Source organism: Aotus nancymaae, unplaced genomic scaffold (genome assembly GCF_030222135.1).
Source record: "Aotus nancymaae isolate 86718 unplaced genomic scaffold, 86718_ANA_hifiasm-v0.15.2.pri h1tg000015l_0, whole genome shotgun sequence".
In the NCBI taxonomy this organism is placed as follows: domain Eukaryota; kingdom Metazoa; phylum Chordata; class Mammalia; order Primates; family Aotidae; genus Aotus; species Aotus nancymaae.
Window position 1 is genome coordinate 4,702,425 of NW_026988426.1, and position 23,794 is coordinate 4,726,218.

At 58.1% G+C, this 23,794-nt stretch overlaps 2 protein-coding genes across 2 annotated transcripts in view; one reads left to right on the plus strand and one right to left on the minus strand.

Moving 5' to 3' along the window:
* Positions 1-2,406, plus strand: part of RADIL (Rap associating with DIL domain) — a 109,901-nt gene extending 107,495 nt beyond the window's left edge. The window contains exons 13-15 of the mRNA XM_012455582.2: positions 1,197-1,336; positions 1,739-1,878; positions 2,026-2,406. Coding sequence (XP_012311005.2) covers positions 1,197-1,336; positions 1,739-1,878; positions 2,026-2,131 — 386 coding nt within the window. The 3' untranslated portion in view covers positions 2,132-2,406. The remainder of the gene's footprint in view (positions 1-1,196; positions 1,337-1,738; positions 1,879-2,025) is intronic.
* A 4,332-nt stretch (positions 2,407-6,738) lies between these two features.
* Positions 6,739-20,848, minus strand: AP5Z1 (adaptor related protein complex 5 subunit zeta 1). The gene is made up of 17 exons (XM_012455586.3): positions 20,704-20,848; positions 16,898-17,035; positions 16,445-16,631; positions 14,558-14,702; positions 14,229-14,338; positions 13,633-13,801; positions 13,018-13,158; positions 12,619-12,656; positions 12,371-12,533; positions 11,000-11,178; positions 10,642-10,784; positions 10,096-10,236; positions 9,433-9,544; positions 8,569-8,666; positions 7,929-8,061; positions 7,633-7,847; positions 6,739-7,392 (listed from the first exon to the last, which is right to left on the minus strand). Exons 1-17 carry the CDS (start codon positions 20,742-20,744, stop codon positions 7,122-7,124), a joined length of 2,424 nt encoding a protein of 807 aa, XP_012311009.3. The 5' UTR covers positions 20,745-20,848; the 3' UTR covers positions 6,739-7,121.
* Positions 20,849-23,794: the final 2,946 nt, after the last annotated feature.

Genomic DNA, 23,794 nt, shown 5'->3' on the forward strand with positions numbered 1-23,794 from the left:
GCGCTCAGGTGGCCACCCCCCCCACACCCTGCACAGCACCCTGATGGCTGTCCCCTCAAGGTCATTCCATCCTCGGGGTCCTGGGTTTCAGCATCTGCCCCATGGACACCTGCATCCTGGGATGGGAGCCAGATGGAGAGGACTCGGGACAGCTCAGCCACACCGCTGCTGGGTCGAGTGGTTGCTGACATGTCTGTGATCTGGGAGGGAAAGGGTCTGGAAAGTGCTGAGTCACTCCAGTACCGGCGGAGGAAGGGATGGCTGAGCCAGTGGAGAGGATGTGCTGAGGGGGAACCCAGAGGTCTTCAGGGAGGAGGAGGAGCTGGAACCCTCTGAGGGCAGGGCATGTGCGTATGGATAGGTGTGCTCAACGTGTGCATGGATGTGCTTGTGCATGTGCATCTGTGTGTGCATATGAGTGTGTGCTTGTGTGTGTGTGCGCATATGGGTGTGTGCATGAGTGTGCGCATGGGTGTAAGTGCATGTGTATGCATGAGTATGTGTGTGCAGCTGGGCTAGGCTGGGGAGGGCATTGAGGGTGAAGCATACCCAGCTGGCCCTGGCCCCTGGTGAGGACTTGGGTGTGCCTTGCAGGAGCACAGTGTCCTGGGTGTGTGTGCAGAGTCCAGAGTGTGCCCTGTGGCTTGAGGCCACCTGGCCGAGCTGGGTCCCAGGCAGGCCACCTGCCCAGGTACACAACTTATCTCTGACCCAAGCGCCCCCACGGCAGGATCGCCATTATGGAGAGGGTGATCTCGGGGCAGGTGATTGGGCTGGGCTGGGCTAGGGCCTGGGGTCCAGGTCTGGTCAGTGGTGGGAACCCTCTGGTGCACATGGCCACATCTGGGTGTGGAGGGAGGAGGAGGAAGGGCAGAGACTGCTGAGGAGGCGGCATAGAATGCATGGGGCCCTGGAGCCCAAAAACAGCTGTCCCTGAGAGGGGCAGTGTCGTGGGGCTGTGGGAGGCGGGGACTGTGACGCTCCTTCAGGGCACATGGGGGTGTCACCCACAGGCGGACCCCAACCCTGATGTCTGGGTTGCCATTCGAATTCTGCCTGAATGGTGTCTCCTGGGAGCCACGGGAGGCCTTCCCTGTCCCTGGCCCCCCGCAGAGGCAGCCCGGCCAGGACATCCTGTTCCTCATCCTGACTCCTGGTGCCTCACTCCCACCCAACTTTCCTGGCCCCCCACCCAGGAGACTCTGCATCCCCCAAGGACGAGTCCCCTCCAGCCCCCTCCAGCCGCAGCTCCAGCACCGAGGATTTCTGCTACGTCTTCATGGTGGAGCTGGAACGAGGCCCCTCGGGGCTGGGAATGGGCCTGATCGATGGGATGGTGAGTGGCCCGGGCCCCTGCCCCACCCCCATGCAGGCTGCCTGGCTCCATTCACTGAAGCCTGGCTGCAGCTTGATTGGCCATATGGCCACACGAAGGCCTTTGGGGAGGAGAGTGGGGTGGCCCCCTGCAGCTGGGATGGAGGACCCGGCCTGTCCAATGGCCACACCCCCTGGGCCTGCTGTCTCTTTCTTCTGTCCTCAAGCCTTCAGGGGCTGTCCTGGGCCTGTGGGGATGGTCGTGTCCACTGCTTTTCTGGAGGGCTACGTGACAACCATGAGTGGGCCTGACTGGATGCCACGGGGACCTGTTGGTGCCAAGGGAGGGACTGCGGGGGTCCTTGCCGGGGAAAGCGAGTGTCAGAGGCTTGCAGAGAACCCTGAGGCCTCTGCTTGTCCCCAGCACACGCGCCTGGGCACCCCTGGGCTCTACATCCAGACCCTGCTCCCGGGCAGCCCCGCAGCGGCCGATGGGCGCCTGTCGCTGGGGGACCGCATTCTGGAGGTGAACGGCAGCAGCCTCCTGGGCCTCGGCTACCTGAGGTACCCCCACCGCTTGCATGCCCCGCTGCTCCTCCCAGACACCCTGCTCGGGGGAGGGGACCTGGGGCAGCAGGAGAGGCCGGGCTGCACCCTGTGGGGCCTCCCTGGTGCCCCGCTTCCCAGCCTCACCTCTGGCGTGGATTTCAGAGCCGTGGACCTGATCCGCCATGGGGGGAAGAAGATGCGGTTCCTGGTCGCCAAGTCTGACGTGGAAACAGCCAAGAAGATCCATTTCCGCACGCCCCCTCTCTAGGGGGCTGCAAGGACACCCCTGCACACCCAGCGCCCTGTTCCACCCGGTGACACCGGGCTTCCTCCCGCCTTCATCCCTGTTTTGTAACTGACTGAGTTGGGTGCCCGGGTGGGCAGCCTCACCGTGGGGACGCACCTATTGATAACCTGCATCTCAGTGGAGGTTTTATTTATATGGCAGATGACGCAAAGTTGTGATGTTTGTTACAGAGCTTTTATGTTTAAAGACTTTAATGGAGAAAGTACAGATTCAATAAACTATTTTTCTTGTTCTTAGAGGGTGACCTGATGGGATCTCATCTCGCGCAACAGTCGGGGGCCGCTCAGAGGGGCTACAGGGGGCTCCCTGTGGCCTCTACCTGCCAGTGCGGGAAGATGCGGTGACAGCTGTTGTCAGGATCATCTAAACTGACTCTCCCTGCCCCCGCCCCACCCCGACACAGGGCACAGCAGGAAGCAGCCCCAGCAGCCCCTCCCAGCCAGCACAGGGACCAGACCCGCCATAGAGGCTGCTGGGCTTCTGATCCTGCTGCTCAGCACAGGCCCCAGAGAAAGGTCTAGAAACCCAGGGGTTGGAAAGTGGATGGGCCTGATGGTCTCCGAGGCACCAAGCCCACCTTGGACCTTGCCTCCTCTCCCAGGACTCGTGCTCGCTCCCGAGTGCCTCTTCCCAACTAAAGCCACCAGCTTGGCCCTAGTACCAGGCTGCCGGCCCCAGGCTCTTATCCTCGTCGGCGTTCCCCTGGCCACAGGCCCTAACGAGGTGAGGAGGCTGGCCTCCCTCTCCACCAGCCGGCTGACCGTGCGCAGGGCCAGGGCAGGGCCCTGCCGGCATCGCAGTGACAGCGGGGCTGGCTGGGCATCTTCAACAGGGTTAGCAGCTCTGTGGCCCGGCTCCCACACCCTCCTCACTGTGGTGGAGCTGGTGGCCCCGGGTCATCTTTGATACCAAAAGAGAGGCCCTGGGGAAGAGGGTCCCTGCCAGTCAGTTGCAGATGCCCCCCTCACATGGCTAGGGGTCTGCGCGGGGTCCCCAAACCGGTGTCCTGGGCCCGTCCCAGGCACGGGGCCTTGTGCAGCTCCATGCTGCCCTCTGGTGTGCACTACAGTGAGGTGCAGCGTGTCCGCCTGGCGCCCTGTGCGGACCTGCAGTTCGCGGCTCCACGTTGCGCCTGGCTCCAAATGGCTGCCCACTGCCAGGTTCCTAAAGCACTATTTAAAAAAATATATATATTCGTGTATGTATATATATATATATGATATATATTTATATAAATATATATTTTATTATATAAAATATAAATATATATATATTTTTGAGATAGAGTCTCATTCTGTTTCCCAGGCTGGAGTGCAATGATGCGATCTCAGCTCACTGCAACATCTGCCTCTCAGGTTCAAGCAATTCTCCTGTCTCAGCCTCCCGAGTAGCTGGGATTACAGGTGCCTGCTACCACGCCCGGCTAAATTTTGTATTTTTCGTAGAGATGAGGTTTCACCATGTTGGCCAGGCTGGTCTCGAACTCCCGACCTTAGGTGATCTTCCCACCTCAGCCTCCCAAGGTGCCGGGATTACAGGTGTGAGCCACCGCGCCTGGCCTGTTTTTGTGTTTTAAAAGCATTTTATTTTGACATAATTATAGATCCAAAGGAAGCCGTAAAAATAGCAGAGTCCCGTGTACCTCCACCAGCTTTTCCCACTGCCGCACGGAAGCAAAACCTGAAAACTGACATTGATTTTTTACTATTAATATACCAGCTATGCTTTGTACAGTATTCAGTTGTCACCACTTTTTAAAGGAATTCACATAAAGTTAACTATTTAAAGTGTATAATTCAGTGGCATGTAGCACATTCACAGTGTTATGCAACCATTGCCACTGTCTAGTTTTAAAACACTGTCGTCACCTGTAAAGGAGAAAACATGGCCACTCAGCAGGCGCTCCTCCTTCCCTCCTGTGCCCAGGCCCTGGCAACCGCAGACCCACTTTCTGCCTCTGTGGCTACACGTCTTGTGGATATCTCACATCAGGGTTACCAGAAAGGGGTCCTGATCCAGACCCCAAGAGAAGGTTCTTGAACCTCAAGCAAGGAAGAATTCAGGGCAAGTCCATCAAGTGAAAGCAAGTTTATTAAGAATATAAAGAAACAAAACAATTGGCCAGGCGAGGTGGCTCACGCCTCTAATCCCAGCACTTTGGGAGGCTGAGGCAGGCAGATCACCTGAGGTCAGGAATTCGAGACCAGCCTGGCCAACATGGTGACTCTTGCCTCTACTAAAAATACAAAAATTAGCTGGGCTGGCCAGGCATGATGGCTCATGCCTGTAATCCCAGCACTTTGGGAGGCCAAGGTGGGGGAATCATCTGAGGTCAGGAGTTCGAGACCAGCCTGGCCAACATGGTGAATCCTGCCTTTACTAAAAATACAAAAATTAGCGGGACCGGCTGGGCGTGATGGCTCATGCCTGTAATCCCAGCTACTTGGGAGGCTGAGGCAGAAGAATTGCTTGAACCTGGGAGGAAGAGGTTGCAGTGAGCTGAGATTGTGTCATCGCACTCCAGCCTGGGCGACAGAGCGACTCTGTCTCAAAAAAAATGAAAAAAGAAGAAAAAAAGTCTACTCCATAGGCAAAGCAGCAGGGTGGGCTGCCAGACTGAGTATACTTAGAGTTATTTCTTGATTATATACTAAACAAGGGGTGGACTATTCGAGTTTTCTAGGAAAGGGATGAAGATTTCAGGGAACTAAGGGTCCTTCCCGTTTTTAGACTATATAGGGTAACTTCCTGATGTTGCCATGATCAGGAAACTATCACTGTGCCGGTGGGAGTGCCTTTTAGCATGCTAATACATTATAATTAGTGCATAATGAGCAGCGAGGATGAGTAGAGATCACCATGGTTGCTGTCTTGGTTTTGGTGGGTTTTGGCCAGTTTCTCTACAGCATCCCATTTTGTCAGGAGTGTCTTTGTGACCTGTATGTTGAACCTGCATCTTGTGCAGACCTCCTTTCTCATCCCGAGACAGAGTGCCTATCGTTCCAGGAATGCAGCCCAGTAGGGCTCAGCCTCGTTTTTACCCAGCCGCCATTCAAGATGGAGTTGCTCTAGTTCCAACGCCTCTGACATGATATGAAGTCATGCAACATGTGATCTAGGGTTTGCATTCTTTCACTTAGTATAATGTTTCTAAGGTTCATCATCTTTTCTGTAAATCTGAAACTATTCTAAAATTTTAGTTTATTAAAAAAACAGTTGTGAGCTGGTGAGCTCTGCCCCTTTCCCAGCTGCCTCCTGGAACCCCCCAGGAGGCCGCTCCTCCTTGGGCTGGGGTCGTGCCCTTGGAGTCACCAAGATGAACTGGACAGCCCTGCAAGCCACACCCCCCGTCCTAAGCCCGGCGCAGCTGCACAGGCTGCGGGAGTAGCACCAGGTGGCCTGGGCGGTGGCCCCATCAGTGCCTGGGAGCTGGGAGCCAGGACAGCACCGACGTCTTCAGGTCAGTGAAGCCCCGCCTCAGGGCAGGAGGGGAGCTGGGGACTCTGGGAGACTCATTTTAAGGCTAGGGGCGGCCCCGCGCTCTCTGAACTTCAGGATGGGCCCAGCGGCGCCCTCATACCCCCTGCTGCAGGCGGGGTCGTACAGCGCACGGGGAAGCGATCCCGAGACCCGCGCACATGCATGCACGTGCGCACGCACACCTTGGTGTGCACAGTTCTACACGTGCGCTGCTGTTTCCACGTGGAAACACAAACACAGCCGACGGAAGCGCCTTCCAGCGCCTGCCTTTCCTGCGGCCCCTGGCTATTCTGGGGCCAGCCCGCCCGGCCGCGGGGAACACCATCCTCCCTGGAGCTCAGAACGCGACCCCTGGCGGTGAGGACCTAGCGGGTTCGGCCCAGGCGTCTGGGGAGCTCCAGAGCCCGCACGGTGTCCCCTGCTCCGCCCCCTGCTCTCTCCGTAGTCCAGAAGCCGGGTTAGGGGCAGGATCCCCCGGCAGTCCCCAGCCGGTGGTTTCTTGGCCGCCAAGCGGCGGGGAATCGGGGTGGGGCCAGAGCAAAAAGTGGGCCGGAGGCGGAGCCAGAGCCGGGGGTGGGTCTGTGGGCGGGACGCGGGGCTCGCGGGGCAATGGCGCCCCCTGGTGGCTGAGCCCGTCCTAGGCGCCAGGCAGAGCGCAGAACAAAGCTGTGCCTCGATGGCCCGGTGGATAGGAGAGTAGGGCCCGGGAAGGTGGCGGGGCTGGTGCTGCACGCTCAGGCGCTCCCCTTCGCGCGAAGCCAGTGCTCTGAGCTCAGCCCTCGCGCAGGTGGCTCCCTGGGCCTTCCCCTCCGAATGGCCGGAGGCTGCAGCCTGCACAGGCCACAGCACCTGCAGCCCTCCCCGGGCCCTTCCTCAAGAGCATCAAAAGGGGCACTGACCAAGCGCACCGCGCAGCAGAGTGACCGCCCCGGGAACTCACACCACTGCCTTCTGGACTGTGCACGAATGCCGTTTTCTGCAGCACCTGGCAGCAGCCTGACCTGGCAGAGCCCCCAGGACTGGCAGCAGCTGCAGGGGCTCCCATCCCTGGCCCTCTCCCCAGGGTGCAGGGCACTGTTCACAGAGACACTTGTTAAAGGAGATTTATTTTTACTGCAGCTTTTCCTGCCCCTAAACTGCCCAAGAACAAAGACTAGGAAACAGACCCAGCAGCCTCCACCCAGCCCAGCCACAAGGCCTGCCTCCCATCAGAGCTGCTCCACAGCTCCCCTCAGCTCAGCTCAACATGGCCGAGGAGCAAAAGGCTTGGAGACAAAGCCCAGAGGGTGAACAGGGGGCCTGCCCTGAGTGTCTCTGAGGGCGCCAAGCCCAGCCTGGGCCCTGCCTCTCTCCCAGGACTCCTGTGCCCTCCTGAGTTCCTCTCCATCATGAAAGCTCACAGCTTGGCCCTAACAGCAAGCTGGCGGCCCCAGGTTCTTAATCTGCGCCGGCGTCCCTGGCCACTGTCCCTTCACCCTGGCAGAAGGCCAGCCTCCCTCTCCACCAGCCTGCTGACTGTGCGCAGAGCCAGGGGCAGGGCTGTGTTGGCGTCGCGGTGATAGCGGGGGCTGCACACCTCCGCGCTGGGCGTGAACACGAACTGGGCCACACTGGGCATCTTCAGCAGGGTCAGCAGCTCCGTGGCCCGGGTGCAGATGGCTTCCACGCCCTCCTTGCTGTGCGTGGAGCTGATGGCCGGGCTCTGAGCCAGGTTCCTCATCTTTGACAGCAACAGAGAGGTCCTGGGGAAGAGGGTCCCAGCTGTGAGCTGCAAATACTCCCCACCCAGGGATAGGGTCTGTGTGGACGCCCAGCCAGGGTGGCTTTAGCTCAGCAGGGCCCACCCCAGCCCAGCCAGCTGCGCCCACCCAGGACCTGAGCTGCTGAGGCTATTTCACACCTGGACAGGAAGACCTCAGAAGCCTCAGCTCTTCCTTTCCCCAGGAAAGCCAGAGGGCTTCTCTGCCTCCCCGCCCAGGCACCTGGGGATCAGGTCTTGGCTCCTGGAGGCCAGCTTCGTCAGCGTTGTCATCAGTACAGTGACCACCTGTGGGGGACAGCCGGGCAGTGTGGCAGAGGGGCGGCACTGGGTGACCTCGAACAGCAGGGCCTCCAGGGCTTCAAAGAACTTGTTGATCTGCTCCACGGTGCACCTCCGATCGTAGGTCACCGACAAGTACTCGCCGATGGCCCACACCTAGGCCCAGGGACACAGGCTCAGCCCCTACCCAGGCCTCCTGGGTCAGGAGTGGTGGAGGGAAGCCAGCGCCCGCCTTACCACGCTGGTGACGAGGCTCGCCCTGCTGTGGAGGCCATTCACGCTGCCCAGGAATTCCAGCAGGTCTCTCGCCAGCTCCACCACCAGGGAGGGCTTCAGCTTACATAGGGCCAGGAACTGGGAGCTCAGCACCCTGCCCGAGAGCTGGGTCCATGCTTGCTCTGTGCAGACTCCTGACCCTGTCCCCACCCCCTACCCCATCCAGGCCGAGGGCCCAGAGGGAGCCAGGAAGTGTCAATGGCAGGTGCAGGCTGCACCCTCAGATAGGGACATTAACAGATGATTGCCATCCCTAGAGGAACTGTTCACCTCACTGGGGAGAAGGCTGGCACCTGCACTGGCCTCGGGGCCCCAGCTCAGAGTGGAACCAGGATGGGCCTTTGGAGAGAAGGACCTGGGGGACGGGGTGTGGAAGAGGGACTCGAGCCAGGCCCGAAGATGACAGGTTTGGCAGAGGGAAGGACAGGGACAGAGAGGAAGCGCCCAGGACTGGGCATGGGGCCGAGGGTGGGGGTGGCAGGGTCGGAGGCTGCTGAGGGCCCAGCTGGGGGCGGAGCTGCAACCACTGAAGGGAAGGGAGAGGAGAAGGGTCCAGGAGGTGCCTGCCCAGGGCTGCGGCAGGGGCGCAGGAGGGACCCACCTGTGCACACAGGCCGCGTACCCTGGTGCCGGGTAGAGAGAGTCGCTCCTGCCCAGGAGCAGCAGCGCCAGCTGGTTGGTCAGGGCCCCATCAGCCACCTGGGGGTTGGGATCAGAGATGGGTTCGGCCCCACCCCCACTGCAGGCCCTAGGGTGGGGGTGAGGCCATGGTGAGGGCTGGAGGTAGCCAAGAGGCTGGAAACTTCTCGTCCACTGCCTTCTCCAACACCCAGGGACACAGAGACTGAGCTGGCAGCATCTGGGCACCGGGAGGGAAGCCCTGGGGCAGGCCCAGGAGCCCCTGGAGAAGTGTCGCTTCTGCTCCGCAGCTCCTCTGCCAACATCCGCTCTGCAAGGCTGGGGCATGTCCTGCTTGGACAAGGGTGCGCCCAGGGGATGCCCAGCCCTGCGTGCAGCCCCCTGCCAGCCTGCCCCCTTCTCAGCTCTCCTGTGCTGGCGTCCCACTTGTAGCGCTCCCAGAGGTGGGAACCAGCGACCAGTGTGTCGGGGGGGAGCCACCAGCCTTTGGGAGTCTTTATTTTGGCCTCGGATGAAGATGTTAAAGGTATCAGGGCAGCAAGGGGACAAATTGCTCTGCCTCAGCTATGCTGCCAGTGCCAGGGCTGCTCACTTTTCCCCCCAATGGGAGACGGGGCCTGCTGGGACGGGAGTGGGGATGGGGCCTGCCAGGTTGGGGGATGTGACCTGCCAGCACGGGGGACGGGGCCTGCCAGGGCTGTAGCATGTGGCTGTGGACAGTGTGTGTGGTGGGATGAGCCTTCTGCAGAGCTCAGGGGGACCCTGCCGGCTGGCTCTGACTTGCCCCTTGGTTGTGGGAATGGGGGGCTCCAGGCAGCGGGCTCACCTGGGTCACCGATGAGAAGAACACCTGCAGCAGTGTGGGCACGGCCTCAGCACACTGGGCCACGCGGGCGCAGCCGGCCATGGGCTGCAGCAGCTGGTGGAGCCGTGCCAACCTGGGGACACAGTGTGGCTGTGAGAGCCACCCGCTCCCTTACCCGATGACTGCCGGCCAGGGCCAGGCATCGGGGCCGCGTCATCACTACCCCCCCTCATGTGGCTGTGCCCGCTCCCATCCTGGCTTCTCGCCTCTCAGGACCACCTGCTCTCCTGGGTTCAGGGAGACCCCTGGTGTCGGCATACCAGGGACAGTGGAGCCGTTGGGGCAAAGGCTGGAGTGGGCCAAGGACAGGAGGTCTGTGGGCCAGTCCTGGGCCTCCTGCTTCCTGGGTTCAGCCTCGGTTTCTCCATCTGCAAAATGGAGCACCCACAGGGCCGACCCCCAGGCTTCTAAGGGTTGATCTGGGCAGCAGAGAGAACTGAGCCCTAGGCCCCTACCCAGCAGACCATGCTGCAGGAGGGCCTCTGCGACAGTCATGACAGCTGCTCTCTGGGGTGGGAACACAGCCTTGTCTGGGGCATAAAGCAACCTAGCCTCAGCCCAGGGCCCAGCAGCAAGCCCCATCCTGGCGGCTCCCCAGCCTGAGGGGAGGTAGGCACCACCTACTTCTCAGTGGTGCCACTGGCCTTGGGGCGCAGCAGGTATTGGAAAAGACCCTGGAACTGTGGGTCCCGGAAGGCCTCCAGGCAGCTGGGGACCCTGAGAGAGGTGTCCCAGAGTGGCCTCTCGGATAGAGCTGGCGATGACCTGCGTGGACAGATGCCCAAGGCCGGGCTGGGATGCGGCACAGGCCACTCAGGGTCCCATGCAGCCCCTGCCCCCACAGGCACACCCCTTGTTGGGAGACACGCAGCAGATGTCTGTAACATCACAGCGCCTGGATGCTGGGAAGGGCTTGGGGGCACGGGAAGGCTCCAGGCCTGGGCGTGAAGATGGGTAAGGAACCCCAGCGTGCAGGGGCTGCCCCTGGCGGGTGGCCAAGGATGACAGACTCGCCCTGTCCTGAAGGTGGCTTTGCAGGGCAGGACTGGCCGGGTGTTGGGAGTGGGGAGGAGGGTCCCCAGTGTAGGGGTCAAGAGCGGTGAGGAGAGGCCCAGTGTGCACGACCAGCTGGCTGGGTGAGGCGGTGCTGGCAGAGGGTGAGGGGCCCACCTGAGCTGCAGGTCCAGCGCCGCAGTCAGGCACGGCAGGTCCAGCAGCGCGTGCAGCATCTCCAGCGCCGTGCCTGCATCCACCAGGGCCGGGAGGAGCTCCACGAATTCGGAGGTGAGGGGTGGACTGTTCCAGGCCAGGAACTGTAGGCATAGCACAGTGGTTTGGACAGAGCTCAGAGCTGTGGGGCAGGCGTGACGCTGCATGGGCACCCTGGGCCCTCACCTTGTGCTGCACCCCACATCCCAGGCCCAGGATCCACAGGGCTCTATGCTCAGCCAGGACTTGTCCTGAACCCCGCTGGAAAGAGGGGAGGAGCCCAACCCCCGCCCTGGCACCCAGGGATGCCCAAATGTGCCTTAAAGAGGTTGGGGAAGCTCAATCTGAGGGTGCTGAGGTGCCCGGCGAACAGGTGAAGGTTGTCCCTGCAGAACTGGATGAACTCAAAGGCCAGCATGGGGCTGTGGAACTGCTCAGACGGGATCCTGGTGAACAGGTGCCGGTACACGGCTTCCGAGTCCACCGCAGCCACCTCCCCTGCAAGACCAGGGTCCGTCAGGGCGCACGCCTGCTGGACGCACGTGTCCTGACCTAGACCTAGTCCTGGCAGCACCGCTGTGTGGCTGGTTAGAGCCTCTGAGTCTCAGGCCTGCTCCCCAGGACACCAAGGGCTCTGTCCTACGTCCTACGCCGGGACGCTGGGGAAGCCGCACTCGGTCTCCCTCTCCCAGCAGCACGGCCAGCTCGTGAGTCACACAGACTATGGCACAGTTTTTGGAAGGTGCCAGTTCCTAGACTTTTGAATTTCATGGGCTAGGGACACAGCAAAGAGTTTCTGTTTATTTTCCTATTTAACAGTTTGAAAATTACCAACATCTAGCACAGGGATCCATAAAAAAGAAACATGACGGCCGGGCGCGGTGGCTCACGCCTGTAATCCCGGCACTGCGGGAGCCCGAGGCGGGTGGATCACGAGGTCATGAAATAGAGACCATCCTGGCCAACATGGTGAAACCCTGTCTCTACTAAAAATACAAAAAATTATCTGGGTGTGGTGGCGTACGCCTGTAGTCCCAGCTACTTGGGAGGCTGAGGCAAGAGAATTGCTTGAACCCAGGAGACGGAGATTACAGTGAGCCAAGATGACGCCTGCACTCCAGCCTGGGTGACAGTGTGAGACTCAGTCTCAAAAAAGAAAAAAAAGGCCGGGCACGGTGGCTCATGCATGTAATCCCAGCACTTTGGGAGGCCGAGGCAGGTGGATCACAAGGTCAAGAGATCGAGACCATCCCAGCCAACATGGTGAAACCCCATCTCTACTAAAAATACAAAAATTAGCTGGGCGTGGTGGCGTGCGCCTGTAGTCCCAGCTACTCAGGAGGCTGAGGCAGGAGAATTGCTTGAACCTGGGAGGCGGAGGCTGCAGTGAGCCGAGATCGCGCCACTGCACTCCAGCCTGGCGCCTGGCGACAGAGTGAGACTCTGTCTCAAAAAAATATATATATATATGAGCTGGGTGAGGTGGCTCATGCCCCTAATCCCAGCACCTTGGGAGGCCAAGGCAGGAGGACTGCTTGAGGCCAGGAGTTTAAGACCAGCCTGGCCAACATAGGAAGACCTGTCTCTATTCAGTTAAAAAAAAAAACAAAAAAGGGAAGAAGAAATCCTGTTCTAAAATGAGGGACAGGGGCAGAGCCCCGAGAGCTGTCGCCACCCCCTCTGGGCTCACCATGGCTCAGGAAGAAGCGGGCGAGGGGCAGCAGCACCCGCACAGAGGCTGGGTCCCCCTGCAGCCGCCCGTGCAGGGCCTTCAGGCAGGAGAGGCTGCGGTACAGGAAGGACGGGTCCTGCCGGCACAGCACATCCAACACCAGCACGGCCTCCACCAGGCACTGCGGGACAGGGGCCGCGTCAGACGGGCTGAGTTACCGCCTCCAGCACCCCACCCCCGCCGTACCCCCATCCCCAGCCACTTACAGCTTTCTGCAGGTCGGAGTCCCCCTTCCTCAGGGCTCCTGGAAGGATTGGGAATAGGTCAGCTGGCTCTGTCTCAGCCTCGGAGCAGCCCAATGAGGGGGCGGCATGTGTCCTGGAAGCTCCAGGCAGGACTGGGAGCAGAGGGGCAGACAGGTCCCCGGAAGGCTCGAGTGGGACTGAGGCTGAGGGGCCCAGGCGGGATGGGGCTGGGCTAAGGGCTGGGGTTGGAGCCTGAAGAGCGCTTGGGGCTGACCCCAGAAACAAAACGCCCCTGCTCCAAACTGGCTCCCCAGGGCCCACCCTCTGGAGCAACAGCTTGAGGAAAATCTGCGGGCCTCGGGTCACCTTGCGTGGCAGGTGGGTGGAGCCGGGGGGGCAGTGCCTGGGTGGGGGACTCACGCCGGTTACTCTGCTCGATGAGGCGCTGGCAGTACTCAAAGGCCACTTCCCGAAGCCGCTCCCGGGGCGGCAGCAGGCGGCCAGTGGAGGAGGTGGCGGAGATCACTGACAGCGTGGAGCCTTCCTGCTCTGACCCATCATCTGTGAGAGGAGGGGACGCTCAGCAGGCTGGCGTGTGGCTCCTGGGCTGGGACATGCCCGCTGCCCCCGCTTGGAAGGGCAGGAAGGGAACACAGGCCCCGGCCCCTCCCAGGGGTGTGCGGTGTCACCATCTTGGGACATCCACCCGCCCAGCAGCTTCCCCATCACAGCCGCCCTTCAGGGGAGCTGAGGCTTCTTCCCCAGCAAGTCCAGAGCAGCTGGGAGGAGCAGTGGGTGTCACGCCCACTCCAACAGTCTTAAGGGCGCCTGCCTTAAACGGCGACTCTGCTTCTCTTGCACATCGTATGATGGTCACTAGGCATCCACAGAGGACCCCCGGTGCTGACCCTGGACCCCAATCACGCTGGCCAGGAGTGTTCTCTGCCCAGCCCTGACCTCTGCCTGTGTCCCCTGCGACCGACCCACAGTGCACCCACCTCCCACCCATCTGACGCTGCCCCATCCCCAGCACACCTGTGTCCAGGGCACCTGGGCCCTCGGGACCGCTGTGCAGCAGCCACGCCCGCAGCATGGAGAAGCCCTGCACGTTCAGCCACTGGTCCTCCGTGAAGTGGTGGCCGGTAGACAGCACCGTGAAGAAGTCTGTGGCCACCGCCCCGTCCACCTCAGTGATGGGGCCCGGCTGTGGGAGGGACAGGCAGGGGTGGGTGGAGGGGCTGAGGCCAGGAAAATGCCGACCTGAACACAAGCTCCTCAGAGGGTGGAGGGGAAGCTGCCTGAACGTGAGCTGGGGCAGTGGCCCGCCCTGTGTGACGCATAAACACCGTCCCCACCTGACCCCCAAGGCAGACGCACATCCCACATCCTCCTGCGCAGGCCCCGGGAGTGAACCCACACACAGATCCCCAGAGCCACGCAGGTCGGGGGACTGTGGCCCTGTATGACCCAAGCCCCACAGCAGAGGCAGGCTTGTCCTGGACCCCGTGCAAGGACAGCAGGTATGGACGGGAACCTGCTGGGCAGGGCTGGCCACAGTGGGCACAGGAGCTCCCGGGGAGAGACTGTCTGTGACTCTGTTCCCCACGGTCCCGGAACAGCCCTGCCCTCACCTGCCGGGCCCTAGGCGTGGAGAAGAAGCTGCCAGAGTGCGGGAACCCCTGCTGGAGGCTGGCATAGCGCAGCCAGTCGACCAGTCGCTTGCTGAGCAGGGTGGTCTGGTCTACAACGGGCGGGGTGGTATGGGGAGAGGAGGTTAAATCCTACGGACGTCGGGATGCTGGCTGATTTTTCTCAGAAAACAGAATCCTGCAGCATCCCAGGCCCTTGGGCCTCCCTGTTCCCCCACCCACCCTCCACGCCCCCAACCCACCACAGGCCTTGCAGGCAAGGACCTGGGAGGGCAGACCCCGAACAGCCTCTTGGGAGGGGCCCCACGTACCCTCCTGGAGGGTGCCTGGGCTGAGGACCACGATCTTGGCCATGATGGGGAGGAGGTGTCTGAGGCTGGGCCCCTCTGGCTGCCGGCTCTCCAGGGCCCGCAGCACACCCTGGCCTACAGCTCGGACCTCCTCATTTCTGTCACCCTTCAAATCAAACACAGGGCAAATGCTGGGGTACTGGCCCATGGCACCTGCCAGAGACCAGCTCCGCCCATTTCAGAAGTCTGTGTGACACTCCTGAGAAGCGTCGGTCCCTGAGACCCCAAGCCCAAGGGGTGGCAGGGCAGACGTCGTGCCCAGGCCCACCCAGGGCAGCAAGGTGGTGCCTGCTCCGCCTCCAGTCTCTTTCCCTGAGAGCTGCATCCCTGAGGCTGGAGGAGGCCTGGGGGGGGCATGGCTAATTCAATGCTAAAAACACAGTGGCAGCCACCATGGGCGTGGCTGCAGCCACAGGACACCCCATCCTGCAGGGCCTCCAGTGTGGAGTCCCATCTTTAAACCGCCCACCTCACTCTGCACAGCCAGATGCTGAAACGTCTGAGCAGCACCAGGTGCACCCGGCACACAGGCCAGGCGGTCAGGGACAGGAGGAGGGCACTGGGTGGCTGGGAGGCACACCGCTGGCGCCTGGCAGCAAGATCATCTTCCACCAAAAAAAATTAGAGTTGCTTGAGGAAAAGGGGCTGCTTCCAGGCTAGGTCAGAAAATGAGTAAGAAGAGCCAGAGTCATCTTGTCGCAAAGGCGAGGAGCCATCACAGCGTTAGCGGGGTCATCTTGGGGGCCTGGAGGTGGCCTGCAGGGGCTCCGTGAGGTGAGGGAGCTGGGCACCACGAGGATGACCCCAATGACGGAGCACAACGCCCGGTATGCCGGCGCCCACGAGCTCTCATCCGCACAGCAACCACAGGCTCTGTGGCACCCTTCCTGCAGACTCCGCACCCCTGGGCAACCCACGAGCAGAGGCAGCAGCTTCCCTCACACAAAGGAAGCTTGTGAACCCCCGGATCCCCATGCTGAGTGTCCAGGCCTGCTCCCGACACAGAGGGAGGGAGGACATGGACTTGGGAAAAACTCCTGGCCGAGGAGGGTGGATTGCCTGAGCCCAGAAGTTCGAGACCAGCCTGGGCAACATAGAGAGACCCCAGGTCCCTACAAAAAATACAAAACTTAGCCGGGTGTGGAAACGCATGCCTGTAATCCCAGCTACTCAGGAGGTTGAGGTGGGAGGATTGCTTAAGCCAGGGAGGTTGAGGCTGCAGTGAGCTATGATCACGCCATGGCACTCCAGCCTGGGCAGCAGAGTGAGACACTGTTTCTAAAAAAAACCACCAACAACACCAAAAACAAAAACAAAAAAGGTCTGGAGGCCTGGCCTTCCCCAACGTACTGCCTCAAGGCCGTGCCTGAGAAACCGAACTCCGTCACCTCTACTGTGCCCCTCTAACAGCACAAATCCAGGTCTGAAAACTCCTGGAACGGGGCCCGGGGAGCTGAACCTGCTGCTCTATCCACGTCACCCACGCCACCCTACGTGGGTCTCGGAATGCCACCAGAGCAGCCCCGGCTCTGCAACCTCACTGAGTCGTCGACAGGGCATCGGGATGACGGCTTCCCCAGGAACAGGGGACACGAGAGGCCAGGTGACTGCTTCCCCAGGAACAGGGGACACGGGAGGCAGGGGCGCCGGCAGGTGTCTGCTCGTTCTTGGCAATCTCGGTGCTGAGTGTCTGGCACGCCTGAGGCCGTGACACGTCCTGTTGACTGGCACGGGGACCTGAGTCCACCAGGCCCACATGGCACATTGGTGCACGTGAGGGAACACAGGCCGGCCTGCTGGGTGCACCTGGGGCTGGATGGCCCACTGGGGTGGTGACTGTCACGTTACCTGGGCCAACAGCACAGAGGCCACCAGGCTCAGCTGCCGGCTGTTCTGGGTGGGATCCCAGGCCAGGCTGAGGCTGTCGCAGGGGGACATCTCTCGCAGGACGGCGGTGCAGAGCACCTGGAGCTGCTCGGGGCACGCAGGCAGGCTGAGGGTGGCCTGCAGCAGGTCTATGCACGTCTTCTCCAGCCTGCAAGGCCAGATGCCCACAGCGGGCGGCGACACGTCATGCCGGTGGCAGGAGCATCCGGCGCCCCAGAGGACCTGGCCGGGTATCCTCAGGCAGGGGGACAGAGCGTTTTATGTGAGGATGGACCTTCAGCACCAGTTTAAGTGGACAATGACTCAACCCCCCCACCCCCAACCAAGGAGCATCTGTGCTGACCTGCTGGGCATGGGGCGGGTTCTCCTGGGGCTGCTGCGTTGGGAGCCGGCCTGAGCCGTGGCCACACTCACCTCCGGTGGTACTTTGTGGCTGAGATGATGAGGAAGAGCCTCTGTAGGGAGTCGACGGTGTCCGGCCCCAAGTCCTCTGTCTGCAGCAATTTACTGATCCGGGAACAGAACTTCTTCAACTCCTCGTCCTGGATCTCCCTAAACAGAGAAGAGGACTTCAGAACCCAGAAGCACTCACTGCTCTGAACCAAAAAAAGAATAACTCTTGGAGTGGGGAAAAATCCCTCTTTAGAAAAGAGAAGCTGAGGCCAGGCGTGGTGGCTCACACCTCTAATCCCAGCACTTTGAGAGGCCAAGGTGGGCGGATCACGAGGTCAGGAGATCAAGACCTGGCTAACACTGTGAAACACCGTCTCTTCCTAAAAATACAAAAAATTAGCCGGGTGTGGTGGCACATGCCTGTAGTCCTAGCTCCTCAGGAGGCTAAGGCAGAGGAATCGCTTGAACCTGGGAGGCGGAAGTTACAGTGAGCCGAGACTGAGCCACTGCACTCCAGCCTGGAAACAAAGCAAGACTCCATGTCAAAAAAAAATTTTTTTACTAGAATAAGTAACTGGCTTAATTTAAAACTCTCTCTAGTAAGCCACAGGTAAGATACCGAATAAATTCCCAAATGGAAACCTGTTTTTTTTTTTCTTTTTTTGGAGTCCGATGTTTGAGGGCAGGAAGCACCCAGCATGGCCAAATGGAAACCTGTTTTTAGGTTTCTATTCTAGTCTAAAAGAAAGAGTCAATAATGTGCAAAGGGTCTGCTGTGCCAGGGGACTCTGGGGGCTCCCTGGGAAGTCCCCTAAGTGGCTATGCCCTCTACAGGCCACCTGTAATTCCAGCACTTTGGGAGGCTGAGGTGGGAGGATCACTTGAGCCCAGAAGTCTGAGACCAGCCTGGGCAACACAGTGAGATCCCGTCTCTACAAAAGAATTAAAAAAAAAAACTCGCTAGGCATGGTGTACCTGAAAGGCTGAGGTGGGAGAACTGCTTGAGCTAAAAGATCAGGCTGCAGTGAGCCGAGATTGTGCCACTGCACTCCAGCCTGGCCAACAGAGTGAGACCCTGTCTCAAAAAAAATACAATGGAGAATCTTTCCCAGAAAGGTGGAACTCCTTATCCCGATTTAATTCCCTTCAGCATATTCTCCAAATCCCAAGCTTCCTTCTAAAAAGCCAACTCACTCAAACCCTTCAATAGCTCCTCACTGCTTTCAAATCCAAACCCCTACAGGCCCTAATGCTGCCTAGAAGACCCCTGCCCCAGCTTCCCTCTCCAGCCTCCATGTCCTGTTTCTCTTGCTTCTGCCTCTTCACACGGACCCTCTGCATGAAACACACCCCAGCTTCCGGTCAGCGGCTCCTGAGCTTCCGGTCAGCGGCTCTACCTCCTGGAAATCCTGACCTTGCTGGGCATCCCTCCATGCCTCAATCCTTGACTCGCTTCCTGCTTTCTCCATTTATCCTTCAGCTTACAGAGCTATCTTTCTCTGATAACTTTTTCCACCCTTGCTTCTCGTACCTCTGACACATTTAGAGAGAAACTAAAGTTCACTCCAAATCTTTTTGGCTTTCTTTGGAGACAGGGCTTCCCTCTGTCACCCAAGCTGGAGTGCAATGGCACAATCATAGCTCACTGCAGCCTCAACCTTCTTGGCTCAAGTGGGACGATACTGCCTCCTGCCTCAGGCTCCCAAGTAGCTGGGACTACAGGTGCATGCCACCACACTTGGCTAAGTTTAAAAAAAATTCCGTTTTGTAGAGATGGGTCTTGCTATGTTGTCCAGGCTGGTCTTGAAGTCCTGGCCCCAAGCAATCCTCCTAACTCAGCATCCCAAAGTGCTGGGATTACAGGCGTGAGCCACTCACTGCACCTGGCCCACTCCAAACCTTAACCCTCAAACTATAGCTGTTGATTTTAAAACATCACCAGAAATCACAGGCTTAAATTTATTGTGAAAACTAATAAGCCCTGATGTATTATTAACCTTCTTTAAACCTTAACAGAGGGCAACTGTAGAACTCATGTATGTTACGTAGGGAAATTCAACCACACGCTATCCTCAAAAATGCCTGCCCACCCTAGCCAAGGAGGCAGAGAAACAGGTATTTAAATAGTGAGGGCTCAGCTGGGCTTGGTGGCTTGCGCCTGTAATCCTAGCACTTTGAGAGGGCAAGGCAGGCAGATCACCTGAGGTCAGGAGTTCCAGACCAGCCTGGCCAATGTGGCAAAACCCCATCCCTACTAAAAATATAAGAACTTAGCTGTGCATGGTGGCAAGCACCTGTAATCCCAACTACTTGGGAGGCTGAGGCAGGAGAACTGCTTGATCCTGGGAAGCGTAGGTTGCAGTGAGCTGAGATTGTGCCACTGCACTCCAGCCTGGGTGACAGAGGGAGACACTTTCTCAAATATAAACAAATAAATAAATAACTAGTGAGGGCTGTTCCTTTCGTCTTTCATGTCACAAGTTTATGACCTTGAGTAGCATGTGACTTGGGAATGGAGTTCTCAGTCAGTGTTTTTCCTTGTCTCTTGGTAAGGACTTTGGGATGAATATATTGCATGCTGAGTGAGATGCCAGTATTTTTCATTTTCATACAGTCCCTAAATTCAAATGAATTTATCTGTCCAGGACTAAAGGGAAGGCTGCTGGTGTTGAGCTACTGGGAGATGATACTGCATATTCACCAAGCACTTTCCTAATGAGTGGAATCTTTTTTTTTTATAAGATGGGGTTTCACTATGAAGGCCAGGCTGGTCTTGAACTCCTGACCTCAGGTGATCCACCAACCTCAGCCTCCCAAAGTGCTAGGATTACAGGCGTGAGCCACCGCGCCCGGCTATGAGTGGAATCTTAAGGGTTATTTTGATCAGAGATTTTTGTCCTGTTCGGACTTTAGCAGCTTCATCCATCTGAATCTTTCCCACCAATTGATCTAGCTCTGAATCCAGGTTTGCTTGTTTGTTTTGAGACGGAGTCTCGCTCTGTCGCCCAGGCTGGAGTGCAGTGGCGCCATCTTGGCCCACTGCAGCCTCCACCTCCTGGGTTCAAGGAATTCTCCTGTCTCAGCCTCCTGCCTCACCAAGTTTGTTTGTTTGTTTGTTTGCATTTACCAAGGGGCTGTAGTTCTGGCTGCATTTTCTTTTAAGCATGTAGTATCAAGCTTTGCCTGTTTGGTGGACTGTGAGTCTTTTCAGTCCTGGCCTATACTGTTTTCCCCCATGACTGGTTAGAGGTGAGGAAGGGTCAACCCACTCGTTAGTGGGAGTCCAGGGACAGCCTGGTACCAGCCTGTGGGGGATTTCTTAGCCTAGCCAATACAACCGCGCAAGAGCGACCTTTCTAAGTGATAAAACCCTCCCACGGTTCCACCAAGCCCTCGGATGGCGTCCAGCTCCGTGGCACACAGCCTTACTCCTAAGCAGCCCTTCGACCTCTCTGTGACTTTGTGTCCTTAACTGTGAGGCAACGAAAGCTTCTGGATGCCCGATTACCTGCCAGATGCGGGGTTCTCACCACCAAGCCTTTGACCAAACTGTCGCCTGGGCCCCGCCGAACTTGCTTTCACTCAGCTTTCACTTACCAAGACTCTGTTCAGGTGTAACCTTCTCCGGGGACCCACCGTGGCCCTCCCTGACCTCCTCACCCCAAGCCTGGCCGTCATGTTGCGTTCCCCGATCCCCAAGTCTCCAGGACGGGTCCAGTCGGGCTCCTGCAAGGCGGGCGCCCGGTCCCCTGTCCTGTGAGACCCACCCCCGGGAACCCCTAGGGAGAAGTGCGGGAAGGAGGGCTGGGGCTGCAGCTGCCCCACACCTGGCCTGGTGGAGCAAACTCTCCGCTCCTGCGGAGAACATCGCGTTGCCGCCGCCTCCAAGCGGGCATGAACCACGGAGACTCCAAGGGCAGCAGCCCCGCAGCCCAGCAGCCAGGCAGCCCCGCAGTCCCGCAACCCGGCCGACTTCCGGGACCGTGTCACGTGAGCGCACCCGGCTTCCGCGGTTGCGTCACGTGACGCATAACGTAGACGAACGGACAGGTTGCTAGCCAATGGGCTTCGGCGTGGAGCGTTTGGCGCAGGGCATAGGTGCTCTGGCCTGGGGACTACGGAGTGCAGCGACCCCGGAACCTCGGCACTCGGGGTCCCAGCGCCCTTCTATCCCGGAAGCCCTTCCGGCGGAAACTGGGCGCCTGGGGCCTTGGGAGAGGGTGTCGCCTGCCCCAAAGTGCCACTGCCCCAGTTCTGGTTTCTGTTTCGTAAACAACTTTATCGTGCTCGAATCCCTACGTTAAGACAGACCTGAGAATCTGACACAAACTCCGCCATTGGTGGGCTGAGCCCAGCAGCATCCAACAGTTTGCAAGGAATTGCCGCGGCTCTGGACAGTTTTGGGGATTTTTTGAGCTCCCATTTATTGAGCACCCATCACGCGCTGTTTCTGCTGCTTTAAACAAAAAAAATCGCTTATTCAATCCCTTATTCATGGGATCTCGCGATCTCTCTCTGTATATTTTTTTGAGACCGAGTCTCGCTCTGTCGCCCAGGCTGGAGTGCAGTGGCGCAATCTTGGCTCACTGCAACCTCCGCCTCCTGGGTTCAAACGATCTCTTGCCTCAGCCTCCCGAGTAGCTGGGAATATAGGTGCGCGCCACCACGCCCGGCTAATTTTTGTATTTTTAGTAGAGACGAGGTTTCACCGTGTTGGCCAGTATGGTCTCGATTTCTTGACCTCTTGATCTGTCTGCCTTGGCCTCCCAAAGTGCTGGGATTAGCGATCTCTATTTTACAGATGAGGCCACAGGCTCAGAGAGGGGAAGTTTCTGTTCATTCTAATAGATGTGTTGGTTGCCCAGGATGTGCTGGGTCCTGGGGATGTTTGCCACCCTGCAGACGGCAGGGAGGCACAGGGCAACACATCAGCGTCATGATGAACCCAAGGGTGTCCAGACCAAGAGGTAGAGATGGGGTGGGCTTAGGACAGGGATCTGCTTCCTGAGGCTTAAATGCACCCCAGGGAGAAACTGACCTCTGGCCACAGGGGAGAGAATGGATGGGGAAGCTCCCGAGGTAGAGAGAAGGCTGGTACAGCCTCGTGTCCCCCTCCCAGGGGAGGGAGTTTTACTGATGGATTTGCAGGCAGGAGGAAGAAAGTGGAGAAATCAGGGGTAACTTCATGTTTCTGGCTTTGGCACTGGGTGGTGCCATTCATTTGGTGCTGGGGCAGAAAAGGACAGGGAAGTTTGTGCCAAGAGTCATTCATTCAGTGGACAAGCGATGATTGAGTCCTACCTGCGCTAGGCACTGCTGAAGGTTCTGGGGATTAGGGTGGGGAGTGGGAATCAATGTTCCGTAGATAAGGTGTGTCAAGGTTAGACCTTGAAGGGGTAAGTCCCGAAAAGACACCTGATGGAAGGAAGGAGGAGGAGGAGGGAGGGAGGGTTTTCTGCAGGAGTTCCAAACATGGCTTTGAGATGCCCTTGGGTGCCCAGTGATGTCTGAGGGCACCTGGTGTGGAGGATGAAGAGATTGGAGTCTCTTGGTTCCCAAGCCAGAAACATGAATTTACCCTTGATTTCTCCACTTTCTTCTGCCTGCCTGCAAATCCATCAATCCCTTCCCTGGACCACAACTGTACCAGAATGAGAGAAGCTTCCAAACGTGGAGTGAGGTGGTGCCCCGGAGCCGCAGGTTGAAGACTGGTAAAGGAAAGCTGGTGACAGGTATCTTTGAAAAGCCTCCTACCAGTGTTCAACGTTTACTAGGGTAAAACGTACATGTCAAAGTGCACAAATCTGATATGAATTTTGTTTTTTATATTTCTAGAAATCTGTGGTAAATTGGAAAATGTCTTAAGTCTTGGCTCCATTGGTGGTGTGTGGGGGGGTGGGGGGGCTGATTTGTGTTTGATAATTTCTGTGGTGTAAATACTCCTGCCATGGCTGAGTTCAAGGTCTAGACCATTTCTAGCACCCCAGAAGTCCCCCTGTGGCCCCCTCCCAGTCAACACCCACTCACCTCCCACAGAAGTAACTGCTAGTCCTGCTTTTTCTTTGGGGGGAGGCGGGAAACGGAGTCTTGCTTTGTCACCAGGCTGGAGTGCAATGGTGCAGTCTCAGCTCGCTGTAACCTCCGCCTCCTGGGTTCAAGTGATTCTCCTGCCTCAGCCTCCCAAGTAGCTGGGACTACAGGTGCACGCCAGCACGCCTGGTTAATTTTTGTATTTTTAATAGAGACAAGATTTCACCATGTTGGTCAGGATGGTCTCGATCTCTTGACCTTGTGATCTGCCTGCCTCGACCTCCCAAAGTGCTGGGATTACAGGCATGAGCCACTGTACCCAGCCTAGTCTTGCTTCTAACCAGAGATTAGTTTCGCCCCTTTTTACACTTCACGCAAATGGAATCATACAGTACTTAGCTTTTCCTGTTCTTCCATGAATAGTTGATTGGTTTCCAGTTTCTGACAATAATTAATAGAGCTGCAGTGCACAATCATTATGTCTTCTGGGGTTCTCAGAGATGCACCCCTCTTTGTTGTGTATATACAGAGCAGCTAACTTAAACTGAGAATCTAACTATGTGCCAGGAATCTCAATCTCTGTCTCTCTCTCTCTCCACACAGGCACAACCCAAGCAATTTTACCAGGGGTAATATTTGACTTGTTTCTTACAAAATGTTTACATTAGTGTAATATGTTATTTTAAGGTCTCACTAGTGAAAAATGATTGTCCTAACCAAAAGCAAAAAAGGCCAGGTGCGGTGGCTCACACCTGCAATCCAAACACTGGGAGGTTGAGGAAGGAGAATTGCTTGACCTGGGCAACATAGCGAGACCCCATCTCTAAACAAACAAACAAATACAACAACATCTTAAAAAGGAGAGATTCGATTAATAATTACCCAACA